The sequence below is a fragment of the Equus asinus genome, chromosome 1 (assembly GCF_041296235.1).
Source record: "Equus asinus isolate D_3611 breed Donkey chromosome 1, EquAss-T2T_v2, whole genome shotgun sequence".
Lineage (NCBI taxonomy): Eukaryota > Metazoa > Chordata > Mammalia > Perissodactyla > Equidae > Equus > Equus asinus.
In genome coordinates, this window is record NC_091790.1 from 183,268,643 (window position 1) to 183,292,867 (window position 24,225).

The following is a 24,225-nucleotide window of genomic DNA, read 5'->3' on the forward strand; positions in this document are numbered from 1 at the left end:
TTCCTTTTCCCCCCCAAATCCATTCTCCCTTTGCCACCCTCTCTGTGCCCCAGAACTCCTTCAGTTCCTGCCTCTTCTTCAAGCTGATCCGTAGAGGCTATATCAAAGGCCCTCTGGTTTCCAGGTAGGTTTGGCCAGTGGGAGGTCCCAGCAGAAGATCAGAGAGAGAGAGGAGAATGGAGTCAAGACAGTTATTGCCTCTCTTGTAGTCATGGAAGGTTAGCTGTTTCCCGTGACAGAAGAAAAGCTGCTCCTGTCATGGCAGCCTCTTCTAGTCAATGTCCTCTTTCCTAGATCCAGTAACCATTCCATCCCCTAACCCTTCAGGTCCATGGTATGGACTTGGCTAACTGGATGCTCCCTCCTGAATTTAAATCATGAGCAGGGGTGTCACTCATCCCCGTGAAGCTGTGGCAGTGTGGGCAGCATCCCGACCAGGCAGTTCCGGCTGTGTGACAGCCAAGCTTCCATCCAGCTTATTGCACCTCTTTTGGTTCCTACCAAGAACCAAAAATCCCCCCAGCCTGATTCCTTTAACTTTCAGTTGTGTCAAGACGCCCCCCCCAGGTAGGTTTCCAATAAATTCCCTTTGGTGTAGGTTGGCTTGCCACTTCCTGTTCTTACAACCATGAAGTCTAATTGGTGTGGTACTGTTCCCAGAAAAGTGGGTGCTGTGTAAGCAAACACGGCAGCCACAGGTGTCTTATTTGTCTGTGTAGCCTCCAGTGCCTGCTTCCTACAGGACACCCAATTATGTGTTGTTAAATAAATCCATTTCTGCCATAGCTAGCTCTGGCTGCCCCACATTGTTCCTCCCCCCAAACAAGGGAATAAACTACGGCCTTTGCTGAATGGATGTATCACTGAAATTGATTTCCAAGAGACTATTTCTTAGATGAAAATACCACCACATAAGGGATTGGTAAAGCTTTTAAGGGCCAATAAATACATCATTTAAAAGAGAAAATAAGCAAAACATTGTTATCCAGAGTCAACTAGAGCCCACCAGGACATGACATTTGCAAAAATAATATAAGAATGCATCTTAAAGTCTCTGAAATGGGATTCAGAGAAAAGAGAAAATGTCCTCAAGGAATAATACCAAGATGGACCCACTTAAAATGTGTGATGAAAATGAGATTAAAGCTTCCCAAATGCCCTTGTATGTCTTGAGAAAAATAATCAACAGCTGGTCAATGAAGACTCCAGTTGTGCTGATGTGACAGCAGGAAGGGGAAGCAGAGGGCTGGGGACACTGACCATGTAGAAATGAGCGGTCCTGACCTGTACCCTGGGGTTACCAAGGGATTCACTAAGGAACTCTCGGAACCACAGGCCACTGATTTAGAAAACAACAAAAGACAACGGTCTCATTTTCAGCAAGAATTCTTTTAGGTCAGTTTAGCCAGAATCCCCTGACCCCTGATGTTTCCCCAGTAATTTTCCATCTGCTGACGCCCACCCTGCCCCATGGCTGTAAAGCCCCACTCACCCAGGCTGTATTCAGTGTTGAGTCCAATCTCTCTTCCCCACGGCAACGTCCCATCGCACTGGTCCCGACACCTATTGTGATAGTCCCCCACCAAAATAGAGTCTTTTTTATCATGCTTTGAAAAAAACACAACAAAAAGCCCATAAGAGATCAATCTTGAGAAATCCAAGACTATGGTTTCAAAAGAGGGAAACAACCACTGAGAGTGGTAAAGCTTCATAAAATGAGCATTTAAAATGAAAATTAGAATTATTAAGGCCAAGGCCACTTACAGGAACTATAACTTGAATGGAAACGACCAGAAATACAACAATCTAGAGATATTCTGAGAGTGGGCAGTTCTGGTGTTCACTCTGTCTCTGTTTCCTGCCTGACTTAGGATAAATCAATTTCCCCATTGGGGATAGGGATTTTTAAAATTAAAATATCACCAAAATTTTTAATTGTGCCCAAACAAAACATTGTTTTGGATGTTAGTTGCAACAGTAACTGGAAACACACCATGTATCCATACAAAGAAATACTCATAGACAGTTTCTTCTAAATTGGTTTTATAACCCCTAAAACCTCCCATTAAGCACATTGGCTTGCACAAAGAAGGAAAGGAATTTCCATCACTTCCATCCCTCCCCTCACCGCCATTCAAAGGCCATGTCTAGAGGCAAGAACATTACAACTAGTAGTACGAGACTGTCACACATGCATACTCAGGATATTCCATTTGTAAATGCTTTGCATTTTTATAAAAGTGTCTCCACATCTACAATCTAACCTAATTCTCATAATTGTGTGGGATAGCTGTTATTACGGACTATACTCCTCGGATGAGAAAAGTAAAGCCCAAAACAGGTCAGCATGAGCTTTGGGCAGCTTGTGATTCTCCAAGGCCAGAGGGCAGTAGGGCAATGGCCTCCAGGCCTGTTCTCACAGGCGTCAGTCTCCACCCTGCCCATTCCCGTCATCACTGAGACCTTTGGTTGCAGTCTCGGGCCAGTCTAGTTGCTAAACCAAGGGGCCGGCTCACGCCAAAGACCCGGATTCTTTCACGTGCCTATATAAACAGAGCCGATAACTGCCACCAGGCGGCGCCACATCGCAGCCGGGACTCCAGTGGATCGGGTGTGCACCTGCCAAGCCCTTTGGCTGAGCAGGCTAAACCCAGGCATTTTACTAACTTCACAGTAACGCCGCCCCACCCCGACTGCCTATTGGGACTCCACTTAGCAGTCTATAATGGAGTTTTACTGTTTTTGAGCAGCCAATCCAATACACCTTTACGGATCCTTTTTCGGAATAACTGCGTTGAATACAAGCTTCTGATTAGATTTCGTTATGACTTCTAATAGAATCATGCATAAACCTTTACATATTGGCGTATATATTTATTATAGGTTTTTCCCCTTTACATTACAGCTTGAGCAGCATATCAACTTTTGAAATAATATATAGGTAGGTTATAATCACTGAATTTTGTTTCAGAATGGTAAAAGGGGTGTTACAAATATTTGTCATGAAAAGGGGACTTGGGTCGGACAGGATTGAGAACCACTATATTGGAGTATGGACCTTCTCCTGAATACTGCCCTGTTGACTTTGATGATATCTGAACAAATAGCAACTTTTTAGCCTCCTTCGCTGTCTCCACTTTCTCCTACTTCCACCTCACACTGGGGCTGCTCCTGGAGGCTCCTTTGCTCTGCTGGTCCCACACCTTCTCCTTAGCTCTCAGGAAAGCAAGTCCCTGACAGCATCACTTGCGCCCGGTACAATCTCAGCCAGGCCATGGCCGGCTTCTCAGGCTCTTTCACCCTTCCCAACCCCACAGGTACGTCCTGCTGGTTCCACCCTCACTCCAACACACTTGTCATCTCCAATCTCTTCCGGACTGTCCATCCAGGTGAGAACTTGGGCTACACTCTCTCCTGACAGTGTTTAAAATGTCCTCTGCTCTAGTTGGGAGTGTATCCTGTTCTCACGGAGTGATCTTAGTCAATTGAGCCTGAAGATCTGAAACCTGGCGAGCCCAGCTGGGCTTTACTGCCTCTGCCCAGGTGGCACTGCCATCCACGGGGGCTCGCACTCTTGAAGATTTTTCTTACTATTGTTTTCCCTGAGCTGATTACTCACTCCCTCAGGCTGCCTCTCTCAATTGGGGGGGCAAGGGGGCAGGTGAGAGAGAATTTGTGAGAATACACAATTATTTAAACTAGCTTTCTTTCTCTCCTATCAGACCATACCCAGATTTTCTGTTTTCTCTATCCTTTGGCCACCATTCAACCTCTTTCCTTGGTAGGTTGTCACTAGTTAAGTTTTTGCTATTAAAAAAAAATTATTATATATTTACTGTGGACTGGGAATAATTCTGTGACATGGCTTCTTTGCAGAGGCTGCTGATTATCTCCCAATATCCTTAAATAATAAATAAGAGAACTCTCCAGTTTAGGTGGGCTCATGGTCACCCAGCTAAAAGCTACATTTCCCAGCTTCCCTTGTTTCTGGGTGTGACCATGTGAGTGAGTTCCGACCAATGGGATATGAGCAAGTGATTATGCCATTTCCAGGTCGTGCCCTTAAAAGGAATGAGTGTGCACTTCCCTGCTTTCCTCCTTCTCACTGGCCAGGATGCAAATATGATGGCAGGAGCTGGAGCAGCTGCCTTGGAACCCAGAGATGGAAGCCATATGTTGAGAATGGTGGAGATACTCTACCAGTTCTGGACTGCCTACCATGGGACTACTGTGTAAGAGAGAATCAAAACTCTATTTTGTTTAAGTCACTATATTTTGGGGTCTTTGGGCTACCTAGACTATACACTAAGTGACAGCTTCGTGCCACTATCTTTACCCAGAAGCCTGTACTTCCTCGTTATTTGTACTTACTTGTGTTTTTCTAATTTCAAATTTTATGTTTTATATTTTCCTTTTTTAAAACTCACCTCTTAGTGAGTGGTTCATCTAATGTTTCTTTTTTTTCAAAGAACCAGCTTATGGATTTATTTATTCCAGTGTGCTTAGCGTTTTAAGATTACTTTGCTACCTGTACGCTTGAATGAATTTCTAGCCATTTATGGAATTATTGGGTCACATCCTTTCCTCCTCAACATTCTTTTTACATTGTTCCATTGTCCTATGCCATCTAAAATTGCTGAAAAGAAGTCTGAGGCCAGTCTCATTTTATTCTCCTCCGTAGATTGTCTGCTTCTTCTATCTGGATGTCTGTAGTAGGATGCTTTTGTTATCCCTAAGATTTAGGAACTTCACAAGAACCGTTCTGGTCTCAATGGTTTCTTTGCTCAATTTACCTGGAATATAGTAAATCTTGTTAATTTGCCAAATTGAGCCTTTTTGTTTCAGAAATGGTTTTTCCTTTTAGGTTTTTGACTACGTTTTCAATTCCATTTGTTCCCTCTTCATCAGGGACTCTAGCTATATGTTGGATCAACATAAATGTCTTACAGATCTATCATTTTCTTTCCAGTCACTTCATCCCTTTGTCCCTCTTTATTGTGTTCTGTGTGACATTCTCAAGCCTGTTATCCATGTCACTGGCTCAGTTTTCTGCCATGTCAACTCTACTTCTTGTGGCTTCTAATGTGACTTTCAGATATTTAGTGGGGTTTTCTTCTATTCTTTCCTTAACTTTTCAAGACCCTTTTTCATCTGATTTTGATATCTCTGATTTTTTTGTTTCATAGGGAAACTAATTTCCTTGAGAATGTAGAGAAAATTCTTTTCAAAGACTTTGTTCTATTTCCTGGAATCATTTTCTTCTGATATGTGCTCTTTATGTGTAGTTTCCTATGGATGTTCATTAGGAGAGGAGGGCAGTTTCTTACATGGATCCCATGGTAGCTCTTTACTGAGAAATAGTGATGATTTTAATAATTAAAAAAATGCTTGCTGGAATCCATCAGCCTTTTAAATACAAATTCTATCTCACAGGAACTATAGTAGCTAGAGAAGCGGGCTAAACACCGCAAGGAAGTAACCAGACAGATCCAGGAGGTGGGACATTCTGTAGGACAGCTGACTAAATTGCTTCCACTAGTAAGTGTCCCCAAAAAAGGGACTGTACTAGATTAAAATAAACTTAGGGAGAATGTGTGGCCCTGGCTTGGATACTAATTTGGATAAATCAATATCCAAATTATTGTAAGAATAATTGGAGAAATTTTAGTATGGCCTGGAAATTAAATGAGATGAGGTGAAAGTACACTGAAACACAAAGGTAGAGAGTATTGACTAAATCAAACAGGTTATAAGCCAATTTTTAGAGTATGATCTCCTTTTGGTATGCACGCACGTGTCGTTGTTACAGTGATGTTTTCTGGAAGGTAGGAATACTCTGTTTGTTTTTTAAACTTGTATTTTCCAATGTTCTACAAAGCACATGTACTGCTTATGTAATAAAGCTTTTTTAATAGTGATATAGGTTTAAATGAGACAGATTTACCATGAAGATAGTAAAGTTTAAGTTTCAGGGTCTTTTATTCACCTGGGCCCTCCCAAGACCCTAGGAAGACCTCTAGCAATTTTGTATCAGACTTTTGTGAGATTTTTAAAATTTTACTGTTTATGTTCCAGAATTTTTTTATTATGGTAACATTTACTATTTTAACAATTTTTAGGATTACAGTTCATTGGCATTACAGTCATTTATATTGTTGTGCAACCATCAGCACCAGCCATCTCCAGGACTTTGTTATCTTTCCAAACTAAAACTGTGTACCTATTAAATAATAACTCCTAATTCTGCCCTCCCTCCAGTCTTTTTGTTTTTAAGAGTCTCCACAATTGTATAAACTTTAAACCCCACAAAACCTGGATCCAGTCCCAACTGACAACCAGATATCCTGGTTGTTCCTGAGCAAGCTTTGAAATGATAACTGACACTGCCAAAGTGACTTTAGCCTCAAACCAAAGGACAGTCGACATAGGCGAGGAGACTGTCACTAAAGTGCTCATTGCCAAATGTGCAAAAGGCAACAACTGTGGCAGCATCAACATCACTGAATACACAGGCAGATAAAAGCAATGAGTTTCTCAAATAATCAGAATATATATTTATATAAATTTCCCCAGAAGCCACAAGTGTGTCATTCTTAAGGTCCTTATTTCTTGTAAATTAACCCTATTTTCTTCATTGCTTAGAATTATTGGTAAATAGTAACATCATCTCCTGTAAAATCAGTCCAGAAGAGTAGATAGCAGTTTTATATGGTTGTATCACCTAGTTTTAAGTCTGGCTCAATATAATAGAAAACCTTAATTTATTTCTCTCATGCGTAAAAGAAATCTGGAGGTACACAGTGCAGAACTAGTATGATAGTTTTACGATCATCAAAGAACTGGAGCTCTTTTATCTTACTATGCTAGCATCCTTAGCATGCCACTTCATGGCCCCATAGGGCTGCTCATTCTCCAGGCATCAAGTTTGTATTCCAGCCAGAAGAAAAAAAACAAGGAGTGGAAAAGCACATGCCCCCTTCCTACAATGATTCCTCACAGAAACTGCACCTAACACTTGAGTTTATTTCTGTTTTGCCAAAACATAGTCATACAGCCTTATCTAGCTGTAAGGTAGACCAGGAAATAAAATCTTTATTCCAGAAACTTGTGTGCAAGAAAAAATCAGACATTCTATTACTAAATGAATGAAGAGAATGGATATTGGGATAGGCAGCTAAGCATCTGTCAAATGTTTTTTAAAAAGATTCAATGTGCTGGTTTTTGAGGTTTGGTGAGGGCAGGTAGGAAAGAGTACCCATCTTATAGCACCATTTATGTCATTGCTTACCATTTTGTATAGAGCTAAAAGCTTGCTTTCTCGATTAGTTTCTAGACTGAGTCTAAAGCTTCTTCCACACACCACAGAAGTGGGCTCAACAGGCTTGTATGGAAAAGAGAAAAAGTCATCTTCTCAATTGAAGGGGACTTTTGAATGTCTCAGTGGCCAAATACATCCAAACCATACGTCTGAGCCAGTGAGCTTTACTGTTGTGGGTAAGCTTTAACTGCGAAAAGCATTGTTCCAGTTTATTAATTACTGTCGCTTTTGTACTGTGTGTTCCGTTTCCAGGGAAATGTCAACCAGAGGACATGGTCTCTGATTCCGTCCTCAGAGATTCTTACCACAGAGGATACTTTTCCCACATGGTAAACAAAAGAAAATGAGGATGTTGCTTTCCCGTGTTTGAGCAGGGATGTAATAGAAATGGCCAGATGAGGGAGATGAGGGAATCAGACATGGGCAGCCTCAGGGCCTGTCAGCCTCACCCTGACTTGATAATGAGATACAAAAATAAACGCCTGTGCTTCTGTGGTGCCTAGATTGGTTGTGAAATTGCTTTTCTAAATCCATTGCATTTAACCTTGATGGTTAATACATTATTTAATAAATTCTGGAGTTCTATCCAAATTACAATATGCTTTCGCACTGAAATGGCCTTAAATAGTGGGCAGCCTGCTTGGTTCTTTGCCTCTAATCTAGCCACCCCAGGACTTGGGCTCTTTCTTCCTCTGGCTCAGGGATGAGGAACATTGTCTTTCTCTGAGCGAGGGGATGGCTTGTGGATCCAGCGGGGCTGCTCATCAGGGTTCTATTCCTCCCAGCTGGAACCCTCACAAAGCCAGCCTCTGATTGAGAACCTAATTACTTCTACTGCTCCTTCAGTTTGACCCTCTGGGGAAATAGGCCTGCAGACGCAATCAGCCATCCACAGCAGAGCACAGAGCCGGCACCTACAGCCCTGAACTCCTTCCAGAAGCGGAAAAGCCTACTGCAGATAAACCAGGGCGTGTGGGGGCCCACATGGTGGAAAGCTCAGGAAGGCTAGGTCTTAAATAGACAACAGCCCTTAAGACTCTTTGGGGTAGGTTGCATTGAGAGTAAGGGAGGGTTGAAAGGCAGGGAGGATATTTTCCTGTTAACAGTGGAAGGAGCTTCCCAACAGCCTGCCTTCCTTGCTTTCTGCATGTCTCAGCAAGGTTTGAGGGAGCTACATCCTCAGGTCCGAGAAGTGCTGGGGAATGTCAGGGCATAGCCAAGCCAGAAAAGCACTCTGGAGGAAAAGGGAGGTTCCTCTGCATTTCCCTTTCCTGCAGGCCTGCCCTGGTTTTTCATGATGTCATCCATTCATCATTGTGAGCAGATTGGCGGTCCCTGGCCTTGGCCAGCTGCCCAAGGCCAGGAGGGAAGAGAGAGATCCCAGGACAAATGTGCAGTGGGCCCCTGAGCTTGTGCGGAAATGTCATCAGTTCCACAGAGAAAGACTTGGTACAAATTGAAGAAGACAGTAAAAGTCACAAGATCCTATCCAACCTTCCCTTCCCTGAATGCCTGGGAAGAACTCAGGGACCTCTTGCCTGTGGATCAGGAGCCATACCCTGGAGTGGGCCTGGGTGTGGAGGAGGGACTGCTCTGCCAGATGGTTCATTCTCCAGAATTCAACCTGTTTCCCGACTCAGTGGTGTTTGAAAGCAACTTTGTCCAGGTACCCTTGGGTGGCCCCGAATGGTGCTCCTTGATTCTTCTAAACCTGTTCCCAAGATGTGACCGGGAGAGTCCGTCCCTGGGACTGGAGTGGAGTAAGAACTGAGGCAAGGAGAAGTCAATGGGCCTGGAATGCAAGGCCACCCCCGTTGGACCTTGACTTTGCAGAGCCCCAGACAGTTCTCCTGCAGACTGTTGTCCCTCCTGGGAGAGAGGTCGGGTGTTCTCTGCTCTGCATGGAGCATTTGGTATCGGAATCCCTCCATTTACTTCCTCTCCCAGGCTGTCAGGCCAAAGCAGACGAACAAAGAGGCAGTGAAACAAGATGCCCTTTGAGGGTTCGGAACAGAAATGCTCTTTGGTGAAAGAATAGGAGCTGAGCAGCCAGAGAGACCTGGGCTCAGAGTCTAGCGCACTGCTTTCGCGTCAGGTGACCTGCACACCCTGAATCCCAGTTTCCTCTGTTGTGAAAGGGGCTGGACTGGCCTAGGTTGTTACACGCGAACACGGGAGGCAAAGGCCTGGGTACAACGCGCACTAGGTGCATTCTTGTTTCCTTGCCTGGGCTCTCCTCAGGCCAGAGGGGACTCAGGATAAACAGGACTTGGGAGTTAGAAGGGACCTTAGAGTGCAGGGAAGGTACAGGAGACAACAGGGCCTCTCAAAGAAGGCCCAAAAGACAAGTGTTTCAAAGAAAAGCCAGGAAACAGTCCGGGGAGGATTCACGGAAATGTGACACATGTCAGGGAACTCCTGGGTTATGGTTCTTGTGGGCAATTGCTGGTAGCAGGAAATACAAATACTATTACGCTTGCTTAACCAATATAGACCAAAACAGGGGTTCTCAACAAGTGGTGATTTGCCCCCACCACCAGGGGGCATCTGGGACTGTCTGGAAACATTTTTGGTTGTCACAACTTGGGGCGGGAGCGGGTATTACTGGCATCTAGTGGGTAGAGGCCCAGGATGCTGCTAAACACCCTACAGTGCACAGGACAGCCCTCTCCCCGAAAACAAAGAGTTATCCAACCCCAAACGTGAATAGTGCCGAGTTTGAGAAACTCTCGGCTAAAACCGCTGCTTCTGTCAAATGCTCAGATGGTGCCTGTGGGGCTGCTTTGCAGGTCAAAAAGGACAGGAACTGGATAGACATGTACAAAGCCTCCAACACCATGGCCCTTGGGGTCACCTCCTCCGTGCCCTGTCTGCCCCTTCCCAACATCCTCCTCATGGCCAGTGTCAAATGGCACCAGGGGCAGAGCCAGACATGGAACAGACCATCTACAGTCCCAAACATCATCCTGAAGAGGTAAGCAACGCAGATGGGAAGGAAGGACAAGCAGGGCGAGGCGTGGACCCAGAGCGGAGGCTGCTTTGTAACTAAACTCGGGGTGGGAGAAAGCAGAGAAGTCGTCAGCAGGGACATTAATTGTTTTAGACAGCAGGTGCCCTGGAAGCATCAAGGCCAAGTTGGGCAAAGGCAGGCATAAGGTTGACAGGAAAGAGGAGCCAGGCGACATCCCCGCTTTCCTTCTTGCTGCACTCGCCCCACTGAATCTTAGGAAATCTCTCCGCCTTTGGCCAAGGGGCAAAGAAGCCAGGAGGTCTGGCAGGTGGAGCACTGGTTGGGAGATGCAGGTTCTAGTCAAAAATATAATTTTTGAGTCATGAGTTACTTGCTGTGCCTCAGTTTTCCTACTAGTAAAATAAGTGGAACTAAATCTCGCTTAGAACTGCAGCATATAGTGACATCATGCTTGTCTGGGATGAAACAGCCCTTTTTTATATTTCAGTGTCTTAAGTAACTTATAGGATATCTCAAGAATCTCTAGATATTCCCAAGAGTCCAGGTAAACTCTTCATTTCTCCACGTTTCCTCAGTGCTAAATCTCTCCATTATGTTCTGAGTGTACCTATAGCATGCATAGCTCACCCCACGCTGACCGATATTAGATCCAAAGCCAGCTCCTTGAACCTTAGCTCCTTTTGGAAGAGTAACTGAGGCATTAAGGTCAATGAATGGACAAGCTGGACCGTGGGGCCAACTCCATGGCAGAGGAGGGCAGCTCACTTTGTGCTATCAAGAAGGAAATTGAAAAACCCTATAATTCCAGCTACCTTCCTTGTAGGCTGTCTCTCTCAAGCAGGATTCAGGGAACACCAGCATGAGAATCATGGCAGGCAGGGTGGAGGTTAAAATGGAGATCCCAGGGCCACAGGCCAGACCTACTGAATCTGAATCTTTGGGATTATTTTCAGAAGTCAACCTCTTAAACAAACTCCCCAGGTGCATCTGGTCTCCTCAAAGTTTGAGCAACACTGTGCTAAGCACTCTCTCTCCTACCCCAAAAAGGCTCAGTCCTGAAGGAGACACTCCTCATTTTAATGAAGATAGTGTCGGATCAGAAGCACTGGGGTTGTTAATGTGTGTCTTCCCTTGTGCCTTCAGGATTCTCCCGCTGAAGTTTGTGGAGCTCCAGATCTGCGATCGCCCTCAGCGCATCCTGCAGTTGAGGACAGTCGCCGAGAAGATCTACTACCTAAGGCTCCACCCTGATCATCCCGGGACTGTCTTCCACTTCTGGATCCGACTGGTTCAAATTCTGCAGACGGGCCTGTCCATCACCACCAAAGACCCTAGGATTCTTGTCTCTCACTGCCTGGTACCCAAGAACAGCTGCAGCCCCTCAGGAGACTCTAAGGTAAGTGGGCACCATTGCTGCTTCCAGCCAAGGCCAGAGCTGAGCTGTAGAGCTTGGGCGAGCTGGTATGTGAGCACCCCGTGAAGGCAATTCCTGCCTTAGGCCTTTTCTAATCAGTTTTATTGAGGTGTAAGGTTCAAGCATAAAATTCACCCATTGTAAGCGTACAGTTCAACACTGCCAGTAAATGTAGAGAGTTGTGCAACCATCACCACCATCCAGTTTTAGAACATTTCCATCACCCTAAAAAATTCCTTCGTGCCCATTTGCAGTCATTCTCTGTTCCTACTTCCTTCCCTAGGCAACCATTGATCTGTTTGCAGTCTCTATTCATATTTCTGAGACATTTCATATAAATGGAACCCTACAATATATAGTCTTTTGTGTCTAGCTTCTTTCACGTAGCATAATGTTTTTCAGGTTCATCCATATCATAGCATGGGGCCACTCTATGGCAGAGTCACAGATTATCAATAATTCATTCCTTTTAATTGCTGATTAGTATTTCATTGTATAAATATACCACATTTTGTTTATTCATTCACCAGTTGATCGATATTTGGATTGTTTCCAGTTTTTGGCTATTATGAATAATGCTGCTATGAACATTTGTGTACAAGTTTTTGTATAGACACGTGTTTTCCTTTGTCTTGGGTAGATTCCAAGAAATGAAATCACTGGGTCATCTGGTAAGTTTATGTTTAAACTGGCAAATAGTTTTCCAAAGTGGCTGCACTATTTACATTCCCACCAGTAATGCACACGGGCTTCAGTTTCTCCACATCCTCACCAACACTGGTACTGTCTTTTTTATTAAAGCCATTCTAGTGGATGTGTAGTGTTTTTAATTTGGATTTCTTGAATGACTAATGATGTTGAGCAACTTTTCATGGGCTTATTAGTCATGTATCTATCTTCTTTGGTGAAACATCTATTGAAATCTTTTGCCTATTTTAAAATTGAGTTTTGTCTTCTTATTGAATTGTAAGAGTTCTTTGTGTATTCTGGATACAAGTCCTTTATCAGATATATGATTTGCAAATGTTTTCTCTCAGTCTATGAATTTTTTCATTTTCTTAATAGTGTCTTTTGAGGAGCAAAATTTTGAATTTTGATGAAGTACAATTTATCATTTTTTTCTTCTATGGATCAGGCTTTTGGTGTTATATCTAAGAACTCTTTGTTCAACCCAAAGTCACAAAGATTTTATCCTAATAAAATCCTAATGTCCTAAATTTATAGATTTAGCTCTGACGTCTAGGTATATGATCCATTTTGAGTTAATATTTGTGTATGATGTGAGATAAGGGTCTAAGGACCTTTTTTTTTTTTGGCATGTGGATATACAATTGTCCTAGCACTATTTTTTGAAAAGACTATCCTTTCCCCATTGAATTGTCTTGGCACCTTTGCCCAAAATCAATTGACCATAAATGTAAAGATTTATTTCTGGACTCTCAATTCGGTTCCATTGATCTGTATGCCTATTCTTGTGCCAATACCACAATGTCTTGATTAATGTAGCTTTATAGTAAGTTTTGAAATTAAGTGATGTAAGTCTTCCAATTTTGTTTTCGGTTTTTTCAAATTGATTTGGCTATTCTACATCCTTTGCATTTCCACATAATGTTAATTTCTACAAAAAAGCTTGCTGTAATTTTGATAAGGACATGTTGAATTTATACATCAAGTTGGCAAGAATGGCCATCTTGACAATATCAAGTCTTCCAATACATGTATATGGAATGTCTTTCCATTTATTTTGATCTTCTTTAATTTCTCTCAGCGATGTTTTGTAGCTTTCAGTACACAAGTTCTGCACTTCTTTTGTTAAATTTATTCCTATTTGATTCTTGTTGATAGTATGGTGGCTGGAATCGTGTTTTCTTTCTTTTTTTTTTTTTAAAGATTCTATTTTTCCTTTTTCTCCCCAAAGCCCCCTGGTACATAGTTGTATACTTTTAGTTGTGGGTCCTTCTAGTTGTGGTATGTGGGACGCCGCCTCAGCATGGCTTGATGAGTGGTGCTGTGTCTGCACCCAGGATTCAAACCAGCAAAACCCTGGGCTGCCGAAGTGGAGCGCGTGAACTTAACCACTCAGCCACGGGGCCAGCCCCAGGAATTGTGTTTTCTTAATTTAATTTTTGCATCACTCATTGAAAGTATAGAGAAATAAAATTGATTTTTGTATATTAATCTTGTTCATTAGTTGTGGTAGTTTTTGTAGATTCCTTGGGATTCTCTACATACATGCATACTTACATAGATACATGTTATCTGTAAATAAAGACAGTTTACTTCATTTGAAATCTGGATCCATTTGTTTATTGCCTTATTGCATTAGCTGGAATCTTCAGTACAATGTTTAATATAAGTAGCAAAAGCAGACATCCTTGCCTTGTTCTCCATCTTAGGGGAAAACATTGTCTTTCACTAAGTATAACGCTCACTGTGGATTGTTGCAGATGCCCTTTATCAGGCTGAGGAAGTTCTCTTCTATTCTTTGTTTATTGAGAGTTTTTATCATGAATGGATATTGAATTTGTCAAATGCTTTTTCCGCATCTATTGAGATGATCATGTGGTTTGCCCTTTGTTCTATTAATATAGGATACTGCGTTAATTGATCTTTAGATGTTAAACCAACCATGTGTTCCTGCAACAAATTCCACTTGGTTCTGGTGTGCATAATCGTTTTTCAATGTTCCTGGATTCAGTTTGCTAGCATTTTGTTAAGGATTTTTGCATCTATATTCGTGCAAGATATTGGTGTGTAGTCTTCTTGTGATATCCTGGCTTTGGTATCAGGATAATAATAGCCTTATAGAATAATGTGGGAAGTATTCCTTCCTCCTCTATTTTCCGAGTCTGTGAAGAATTGGTATTACTACTTCTCTAGATATTTCATAGAATTCATCAGTGAAGCCACCTGGGCCTTTTTGCCCCAGGCCTTAGTGTGTGATGAATACAAGCCTGACAACATAAACTTCATGAAGGCAAGGATTTTTATCTATCTTTTCACTGCTATTCCCAGTGCCTGGCACATAGTTGACATTCAATAAATATTGAATGAATGGATGGATGGATGGATGGATGGATGAATATGAGCAGCATGCCCAACTGGAGCACTTCAGGGTATCCCAGGCAACGGGAAAGAAAGCAGTTTTACCAGGCAGGAAAAGCAGCTCAGTATAGGATTTTTCTTATAGGAATTAATTTTTTAAATATTCATTAAATTCCTACAACAAATATTTGATCCCCCTACATTTAAATATAAAACCAAGTAGCATAAGCTTTATTAAAGTTTACATTAATGGGATATTCAATAACATATTAAGGTATGTTAATAAGAATAGTTTATCTACTAAATTATACTTAAAGTATTCAACGATGATATTATCCTTAGGCACCAAAGGATATTTATAGCGATACAGGGAATATCAACAAACAGATACACCTCAGAATGGCCTCTCTGAGCAGCTGGCATGGCTGCCCAATGGAACAGTATGAGTTCCAACATTTTAGGGTCTGGACCATGATATTAGGAAAATGCAGAGACCCTAAAGCCTTAACCACCTGGTTTTGCTTTTTTTCTCCATCCAGTTAGTACAGAAGAAACTCCAAGCCCCCCAGCCCAGTGACAGCCTCATGCAGCTGATGGCCAAGGGAGAGAGTGAGGCCCTCTCTCAGATTTTTGCCGACTTGCACCAGCACAACCAGTTCAGGTACAAGACTTAAATCAGGCCAGCCTGACATGTCTTCCTACAGCCCCGATAGTCTGGGCCGTGAGATCCAGAAACCAAGTGACTTGGTTACTGAACACAGGGAGGGGCATGAAACACTGCCACTCAGTATCCAGTCTTTATCTTTGACTCAGACAACGTTTTCTCAGTTCTCTGTGCCTTATTTTCCTTCTCTACACAGCAAGCATGGTAGGCTTGACTCCAGAAGAGGAATTTTATAAAAAATGAAATAGTAAGTTGGTAACACAGGTGGAAGAGTAAAACTTAATTCCTAATCCAGTACCTAACCCTACAAAGAAATAACCAAAACGTTGTTTAAAACAGCGTCTACCCATTGGGTTCCTTTACCTACTTACCTGGCCTCTGCTTAGACTTTATGGAGCTTCTGTGGTCATTTTCTTAAAAAGCTCCATTGTGCAGGCCCAGCTTCTCCATGCCTGAGGAAGTGTCCCCGTATGTACAGATGCCTTAGGGTTGAGTCTTAAGACTGGTGGTATGACATAGGAGCTGAGAGCACTTAGACCATGGGGCACCACGCACAGAGAGCAAGGATAAAGTGGGAACCAGGGTCCTCATGAACCTGATTTGTAGAGTAAGAAAAGGGAGAACAGAAATAAATTAGTAAATGTCACCAGAAGAGAAAAAGGAGGTGTCAGAGAGAAGGAGATTTTTGTCACTCAGACAGAACAAAAAAAAGAAAGGTTTCTTTCTGAGTGCTGGTGAAAAACTGAAAACCAGTATTGCTCAGAGGAGGCAATCTCTCGTAGTAGAGAGATTGCACTGCTGCAACCATGAGCTCTTGGGCACATTGCTCTTCTGGGCCTCAGTTTTCAGATCTGTAAGATGGAAATTGTGATAGTGCCAAGCTCATGCAGATATTCTCAGGATCAAATGAGCGCATACGCGTTAAGTGCTTGACGTGCTCCTCAGCAGACGTAGAAGCAGATGTAAGTAAACTCTCAATAAATATTACCTTGTATTATTAACGCTAACTTGGGCTGGAAATAGACAAGTATTAACACAAGAAAAAGACTTGTCAGTTGCCTACTATTAAAGAATTTATACTAGGGTCATCAATCTGTATATCATAAAGAAATCCGCAATTAAGAAATTTCTGGGTTAGATGTCACGTTGCTGAGTTAGACAGTGCTGGACTCTAATATAGCAAGATATATTGAAGCAACTTTTTAACTGTCTCAAAATGTTAAATCACAGGTGTTTTTATTACTGTTTGAAGGCCAGCTTCTGTTTATATTCACTGGCCACAATTCAGTCACCTGGCCACACTCAGCTGCAAAGGAGGATGGGGAATGCATTCTCTAGTCTGCATAGCCATGTGCCAACACAGAGTCAGATGCTCTGCCCCCAAGAGAGAAGGGAAAAAGGGATACTGGGGGCCTATTGGCAATCTCTGGCACAGACAGCTTTTAATATTTCCACAAGGTCAGAGGAGACTAAGACTTGAAGGAGAAGCCAGATAAAGGGTAGAAAAAGCTGTGCAGGCTAAGGGAACACATAAGACTGAAGCTTCATCCTGAGGAAGAAGCTTGGTGCATTTAGAGACAGGGAAGGAAGGCCAATGGGGAAGAGGGGTGGAGGTGGAAGGACATAAGTAGAAGTGGGGAGGTGCCGAGCCAGGCAGGGCCTGGGAAGCCACGTGAATGAATTTAGACTTCAAATGTAATGGGATCCTTAGCAGCATTTTAAACAGGGAAGTGATCCAATTTACATTTTGAAAAGGTCATGCTGGCTGTTGCAGTGACAGTCTATTTGAAGAGAGGGAGAGTAGGTGTGGAGAGACCAGCCAGGAAGCTATGGCAGCCTAATCTGGGCTGTCACGTACAAAACGGATCAGAGAGATGCAAGAAATAGGGGAAAATGAATTTTTGCTTCACTGTTACCTCAATAATTGCTTAGTGCAGACATTTAGTTTATTCTCTTTAATTTCCCAGAACAAAGCCTTGAGTGAGGATTTTTCTCCTCATTCAGGCAGGTTCTAGTCTGGTTTCAATTACACCAGGTTTTGCACATTGGCAACAACATGCAACTTACAGCAAATAAAACAAATGGCTGAGACACAGGACTGAACAGATGGAGTCGCATCCACTCCTCCTCAGCAAAATCAGCAGCGTGGGTTCTGCTCCCCACCGCCCCACCACATCCCACCTCCCCCTTCCTTATTCTGTCTTCTGCCACTTTAATATGCATCACACCCACTCAGTATAGCCACAGCTGGCCTTTTTCATATTTATATCTACCCCTAAAGCTTTCACATCAAGAAAAGTATAACTAGAAACAAGACTTGAAATGAGAATTTCATGTTCTATTCTTTTCCTTTTGATCTTCATTTCCTTGATCCTGAAATGGCTGGAGTTCCAGGAGCAGCAAAAAGACGGACACCAAAAAGGATAGCTCAGGTAACGGAGGGCACGGGGCACCCACGTCTCAGAGAACTTTCTGCTCTGCAGTTGTAGGAATAAGATCCCCTCCAGGTCCACACCCAACTTTCCTGGTGCTGTCAGGATCACCATCATCCTTCTGTACCTTAGTTTGAGTTCCTCTAGGCCCTTTGGCCACGTAGTCAATTTGGCACCAAATCCTACCGATTTCTTTCTTTGAAATGTTTCTTATATTCTCTGCTTCATTTCTACTCCCACAGATGCTACCCTAGTCCACCTTATCACCTCATGCCTGGTCTACTGCAGTAATCTTCTGCTAGTTCATTCATTCATTTATTCATTCAAAACCATGCATCGAGCACTTGGTAAGTGCCAGACACTGTTGAAGGCTTTGGAGTTCCAGTGAAGAAAGACACAGTACCTCCTTCAAGGGGTTTATCTTTTGGTGGAGTCAAATGGGTAAACTCCAAAATTACAAAACCTCTCTTTCCAGACAACATTCAAAGCTCATGCCTGGGGTGCCACAGGAGTATAAAGACGGGGTCCCTGGCTCCACCAGGGAAGCTGTCCTGGAAGGCCCGGGACATAGCTGAGCTGAGTCTTAGAGGACAGTACAGTGGTATGGGCGAAGTGGATGAGGCAGGGCATTCTAGGAGGAGAATCTCTGGGAGAGAGCATGACACATTCTGGAAATAGCAGCCACTCCCTATTTATTTCCAGGTTCTGGTTTACCCCAAATCCACTTATTTTGGCATGCATGACCCTGCATAAACTTCTTCCATCTTACCCATCTCACCTAATCACCCACTCCTCCTCAAATAGGAGCTTTCTGCCTCATCTTCTTCTCCAGTCCAAATCTTCTCCTCTAGCCTAATGTTAGCTATGGGGGACATGCCTCATTCATCCCCATCTGCTCCCTTCTGACAATGCTCGACGCCAAGTCCTATCATTCCAGATACACCTCACAACACCTTCCTGCCCAGACGAACCTTTCCTTAGTTATAACCTCTCTTATATTATTCCTGAGTTATTTTGTAGGTTTCAGTCTTGTTTCCTCAACCAATGCTAAATTTTTTTCATTCCTCTGAATTATCGACAGCAGCAGGGCTGGGAATACAACAAGAGCTCAATTAATATCTGTGCACCACACCACTAATAAATTATTCCTCCAAATTGGCTCAGGAGGCAGCCAGAATATCATGTTATATTTAGAAATTTAGAGAAATCTGTAGATCCCAGGGGACCTCTGCCAACTTTCATCTATTCCAGGGATTATAAACTCAAGCGTCTGCAGGTAGAATAAATGGGTAAAGAGTCTAGGTGACATGGATATAAGAAGTGGTTAACTTTTCTCTCAATTCTATTATAAGCAAAAGGATAGCTTGGCTGACACTTGGTTTCAACATTGAGGAGACAATAGGGAGTGGTGGGGACAGTGGCAACTAGAAATGAAGGTTTCAATTAAGGCTTCAGTTAATTTTTGCCATCCTAGAACACAGGTCTGGTTTTGCCAGATACTCTGATTTTTCAAGAGAAGCCAAAAATCTGGGCTTTTATGTGACATATTCCCCACCCCATAAAAAATTAAAGCACAGGGGCCGGTCTGGTGGTGCAGCGGTTAAGTGCGCACAGTCCGCTTCTCGGTGGCCCTGGGTTCACCAGTTCAGATCCCAGGTGCGGACATGGCACCGCTTAGCACGCCATGCTGTGGTAGGCGTCCCACGTATAAAGTAGAGGAAGGTGGGCACGGATGTTAGCTCAGGGCCGCCTTCCTCAGCAAAAAGAGGAGGACTGGCAGTAGTTAGCTCAGGGTTACTCTTCCCCCCCTCAAAAAATTTAAAGCACAATATAGGCCAATACTTGGTGGGCAAACTAAACATAACTGCAGACCAAATTAAGCCAGGAAGCTGCCAGTTCACAGCCCCTGCTCTAAATGGTGAGGAGAGCTGACGCTGGCTCAGATCTTCTCCAAATCTATGAATGCTGTCTCATGTTATATGACCCATAATACAATGGTGATTCGTTTCTGGTTTTGCACATACATTCAAATACACACACACATAAACACACAAACACATAGACCATACCCTATGAGGTTAGAGTTGAGGAAAACAGAAAGAAAGAATATGTCAAACTTATTTCTGGGACTTGAGAGAACAGCTTGAGGATATCTGATGTCATGGAAACTACCGCTCCCAAGACGTCCCTAGACTGATTTCAGTTGATCATCCTGGGATGTCCTCAGGACACTTGTCTTTCCTCAGAGCTGAGGAAAGCTCTCTTTTCTCTCTGGGCTCAGTAGTCTGCTCTTAGTTTGGAGGGACAGTCACACCCCAGCCTCTTGGAACTTTTGAATGAAAATTGAGAGAGAGAGAGAGCTACATTTGGAAAATCCAGCATCTCAAATCTTACCTGTGTGGCTGAACCCTTTCAACTCCCCATCGATGAGTGGTGTGGCCTATTGCCGTGCTTCCCAAACTTTAACGTGCAGACAGTCCCCTGGGAATCTTGTTAAAATGCAGATTCTGATCCAGTGGGTCTGGGTGGACCTGAAACTGCATTTCTAACATGCTCCCAGGTGATGTCAAAGCTGCTGGGCTGTGAGCCACCCTTCGAGTAGCTGAAGCCAAGTGGACCAAGAACAGGCTCTGACTTAAGGCCATCTGGGTTCAAGGCCATTGCCAGTTCAGTTAACTGAATCTCCTGGGGAAATTCACTCAGTTAACCTCTCCAAGCCGTGTAGGTTCTCTCCTTTTGCTGGCACAGCTTTGTTCACATGATGTAGTGGTAAAAACTTGGGCTCTGGAGCTGGGCTGCCTGACTTTGAATCCTGGCTCTGCCTCCTCATTATATGACTGTGGGCAGGTTACTTAACCTCCAAAAGAGGGAGAATTCTGGCAGCTGACTGGCTGCTAGGCCTCAGATTCCTCATCCGTAAAATAGGGACTATGGCAGTGCTGACCTCTCTGGGTTGTTGTGAAGATTAAAAGAGCATTAATGCATGTAATTGTTTGGAACAGTGCCTGGCCCATACTAAGCACCCCTCAAATGTTGGCCATAATCTGTGAGCATGCTCTGTGAATTAAAGTACAAACAAATTCGTTCCCTTTCTGACGTAGAGAAAGATACTCCCAGTGAAGACTGCATCCCCTGCACCCGCGACCTCAGTTGGAGGGATTCGCTCACCTATGGAGAGTGGGAACGAGAGAACCCCTCTGGACCACAGCCCCTCTCACTCCTCAGCACTCTGGCAGCCTGCACGAGGCCACAGCTGACCCTACTCATAGGTACAGTCATGGGATTAATCCGGCTGCCTTCATGGGACAGGTCTGGAATTCTCACCGAGGTTCAGGTCCTAGGGTCCAGGGGTGATTCCAGGAGGCTGTGGGGTGGGAGTGGGGGTGCCAGCCACAGCCACCTCAGCCCTCTTTTTTCTTGCCCTGTTCTTCTCTACCTCCAACTGGGCTGAGTGAAACCCTAAGTGTGGCACCTCCAGAGCCCACAGAGGCCCCTGGGAGTTCCTGCAAGTGGCTCTGAATGGATAGAGACCAGGATGACACTGTTGTCACTAGAGCTGCTTTCTCCCTGCTGGGTGGGAGGCGTGAGGCGCTGAGTTCCCGTGGGCTCCTCCTTTGAAGAGGTAGGGAGTTGGCTCTCCCTTTTCCTTTCCAGAGTTCTGGGGGAGCCCCAACCTTCTGCTGCAGATAGTAAGAGGGAGCTAGGCTGGGAGGGGTGGGGTGGGAGTCGGACTTCTCTGGGTCCTAGCCCTTATCTCTCCATGCTCCACGGCTCATCCACCCATCCATGTATTCATTTAGCAAACATTCATTAAGTACTTCCTATGTGCCTCTGTCTGATCAGAGATAGATTCCTAAAGAAGGTAGGAGTGGTTTATATTTTCTAAAGTAAAATATTATCAATAAGCCACGAACTCTTAAAAAATATCTGTTATTAATAGTTGACAATTTAAAAATAATTTAAGTATGTGGGTATGCACGAAAGAGCTTTTTAGGCAAGCTATAACCTATTGAGCATTTTTCTCTCTTATACCAACAGGAAATTCTATTTGAACCACCCTTTCACACTTGGGAGAATCTATGCAGCCCTCGCCAACGCCACTGTGCAGCATTCATCTTTCCGAGGGGTCTCTCTGGATGGAGGGGAGGAGAAAGCTGCAACTACAGGAAAACTAGAATCCTTTCACATCTATAGCATAGCCTTTCCTTGGAGAACCATTTGGGAGGATGGATCCAAGATGAGAAGCATTATTCCAGCATTATTCCAATCCGTAACTTCACATCCTCACCACCGCAAACATCACCACGCCTTGTCTCCATTCCACCGCCAGGCAGACACAAGAAGACATGCTCTCAGGATGGCCAGGACCAAGAGATGGAGAGAAGGGAGGAGAAGGAAGCAGGGCCAGAGAGAACTAAAAAAGAACAAAATGGAGGTGAAGAGGAAGGTGGAAGGAGGAAGTCAGAGAAGAGGGGAGATACAGAGAGGTGGTAACGGAAGGAAACAAAAGAGACTTGGGAGAGAAGCTGAAGAGGACAAGAGAAGAAATACACCACTGAGAGATGCCTCATGGAGCTTCTATTTATCTAGTTTAAAACTTGAAAGTAAGGCCATATTCCAAAAAAGAAATACGTTTTCTTCTGTGCTCAGACTGCTCTGGACAAGTATGAGGAATCAGAAATGAATTCCAGCCAAGGGCTTCTCCCTAAATTTCCCTTTCTGCTGGTTTTTCTTGTGAGTCCCTCTTTTCTGATTCAAGCTTTGGCCTTCTTCCTTAGCCCATTCCCTAACTTAGACTTGCTAGTCTGGCCCTGGTGTTCCAAACAGAGGTTTGGGGTTGAGGCTGCAGAAAGGCTCTGCAGGAGGTAGTAAGACAAGGTGTGTGAGGTAGGGAAATTTCTCTTTTGTGTTCACACTTTCTAAGTTTGCTCATGTCTGAGTCCTACAAACACTGGCTTAATTTCTTTTGCATATGACACCCCATTGAAATGTCGACACACCTTGTTATAGTGTTTATTAAATTAGCAATTCCAAAAAGGAGATACAGGCTCGAAGCATAGGTGAATCAGAGATTTCAGGCTCAAAGTATAGATAAAATGAGAGATTCACAAATCTTCGATCAAGAGAGTCTCTCTCAGATGGCCCATAGACTGGCCTCTGTTTAAAATGCACAATATTTCACATTCAATAAACCAGACTATGAGTACTTCAGAAAACCTGTCCAAACTTCCAAATGGAAAGGTTTTTTAGATGTCCTGCTTTGATTTAAGATATCCTGGGCTGGCCTGGTGGCGCAGCAGTTAAGTTCGCACGTTCTGCTTCGGCAGCCTGGGGTTCGCCGGTTCGGATCCTGGGTGTGGGACATGGCACCGCTTGGCAAGCCATGCTATGGCAGGCGTCCCATGTATAAAGTGGAGGAAGATAGACACAGATGTTAGCTCAGGACCAGTCTTCCACAGCAAAAAGAGGAAGATTGGCAGTAGTTAGCTCAGGGCTAATCTTCCTAAAAAAAAAAAAGATATCCTAGGAGGGTCTTTTTCTTCGTTGAAGTGGTTTTCAGACTGAAATGATTGGAGGGCTACAAAGTGAGCTCCTAGATCATCAGCACTCTTTGCAAGGATGACTTATGTCCTAATTCTTGGTGATTTCAATAGCTACATCGATGAATCTTCCCATAGTCTGGTCACCGTTCCTTGAACAGCGATCCTGTCCTCCACCCTCCTCAGCCACTGACTAGCCTGATTTTACCTGAGAGTTTCTCATCAATAACTGCATACCACCCCTTTATCCACTCTCCAGCTATCCCACCTCCTATCTTTCCCACCAAGTCCAATAATCCTCTGACCGACCCAATCCTACAATCTGTTGCTGCTCCTGGGTTTTCACTGTCATTCACTCTTCTCACATCCTCGCTCCCCTACTCCCCCCACAAGATTACGTGATGAATCATTATTATTATCACTCTCTTACATGCACCTCAACACCTGTGTGTCTCTTCCACTTTATTCACTTGGCTAAGTCCAGCTCTCCACCAACTCCATGCCTGCACCATTGCCTAAAGAAAATCACATGGTGTACTAACCAGTCTCACCTCGAAGTCGTAGTCATAAGCCTCAAGAGGGTCCTTAATATTGCCTGGAGATCACACTGTCTTCCCCTCATCTGCTCGCTGCTGAATGGCTATTTCACACTTTCTCTCTCCTCAAACCCCCAATGCCTCCTGATGACCCAGCTTCCCATTTCACTGAGAACATAGTAGCAATCGAAAGAGAACGCCAAGCTCTCACCACCATGTCTACCACTTACCATAGACCTAGTTTCTCTCCTTTTTACTATGTAAGACTGTCTCCACTCTAAGCAAAGTTCAGCTCTCCTCCTTTG

General features: G+C 43.8%; 1 protein-coding gene across 1 annotated transcript; it reads left to right on the top strand.

The window, feature by feature from the left end:
• Positions 1 to 3,700: 3,700 nt before the first annotated feature.
• GARIN1B (golgi associated RAB2 interactor 1B) lies at positions 3,701 to 23,228 on the top strand. The gene is made up of 8 exons (XM_070512947.1): positions 3,701 to 4,232; positions 7,571 to 8,984; positions 10,108 to 10,292; positions 11,433 to 11,685; positions 15,288 to 15,409; positions 17,807 to 17,844; positions 20,946 to 21,113; positions 21,883 to 23,228. The coding sequence occupies exons 2-8, from the start codon at positions 8,739 to 8,741 to the stop codon at positions 21,894 to 21,896; spliced, it is 1,026 nt and encodes a 341-aa protein (XP_070369048.1). The 5' UTR covers positions 3,701 to 4,232; positions 7,571 to 8,738; the 3' UTR covers positions 21,897 to 23,228.
• The last annotated feature ends 997 nt before the right edge of the window (positions 23,229 to 24,225 follow it).

Coding starts and splice junctions, on each gene's coding strand:
- GARIN1B (XM_070512947.1), top strand. CDS start 8,739: ATGTCATCAGTTCCACAGAGAAAGACTTGGTACAAATTGAAGAAGACA. Junction 10,293..11,432: donor CCAAACATCATCCTGAAGAG/GTAAGCAACGCA, acceptor TTGTGCCTTCAG/GATTCTCCCGCTGAAGTTTG. Junction 11,686..15,287: donor GCCCCTCAGGAGACTCTAAG/GTAAGTGGGCAC, acceptor TTCTCCATCCAG/TTAGTACAGAAGAAACTCCA.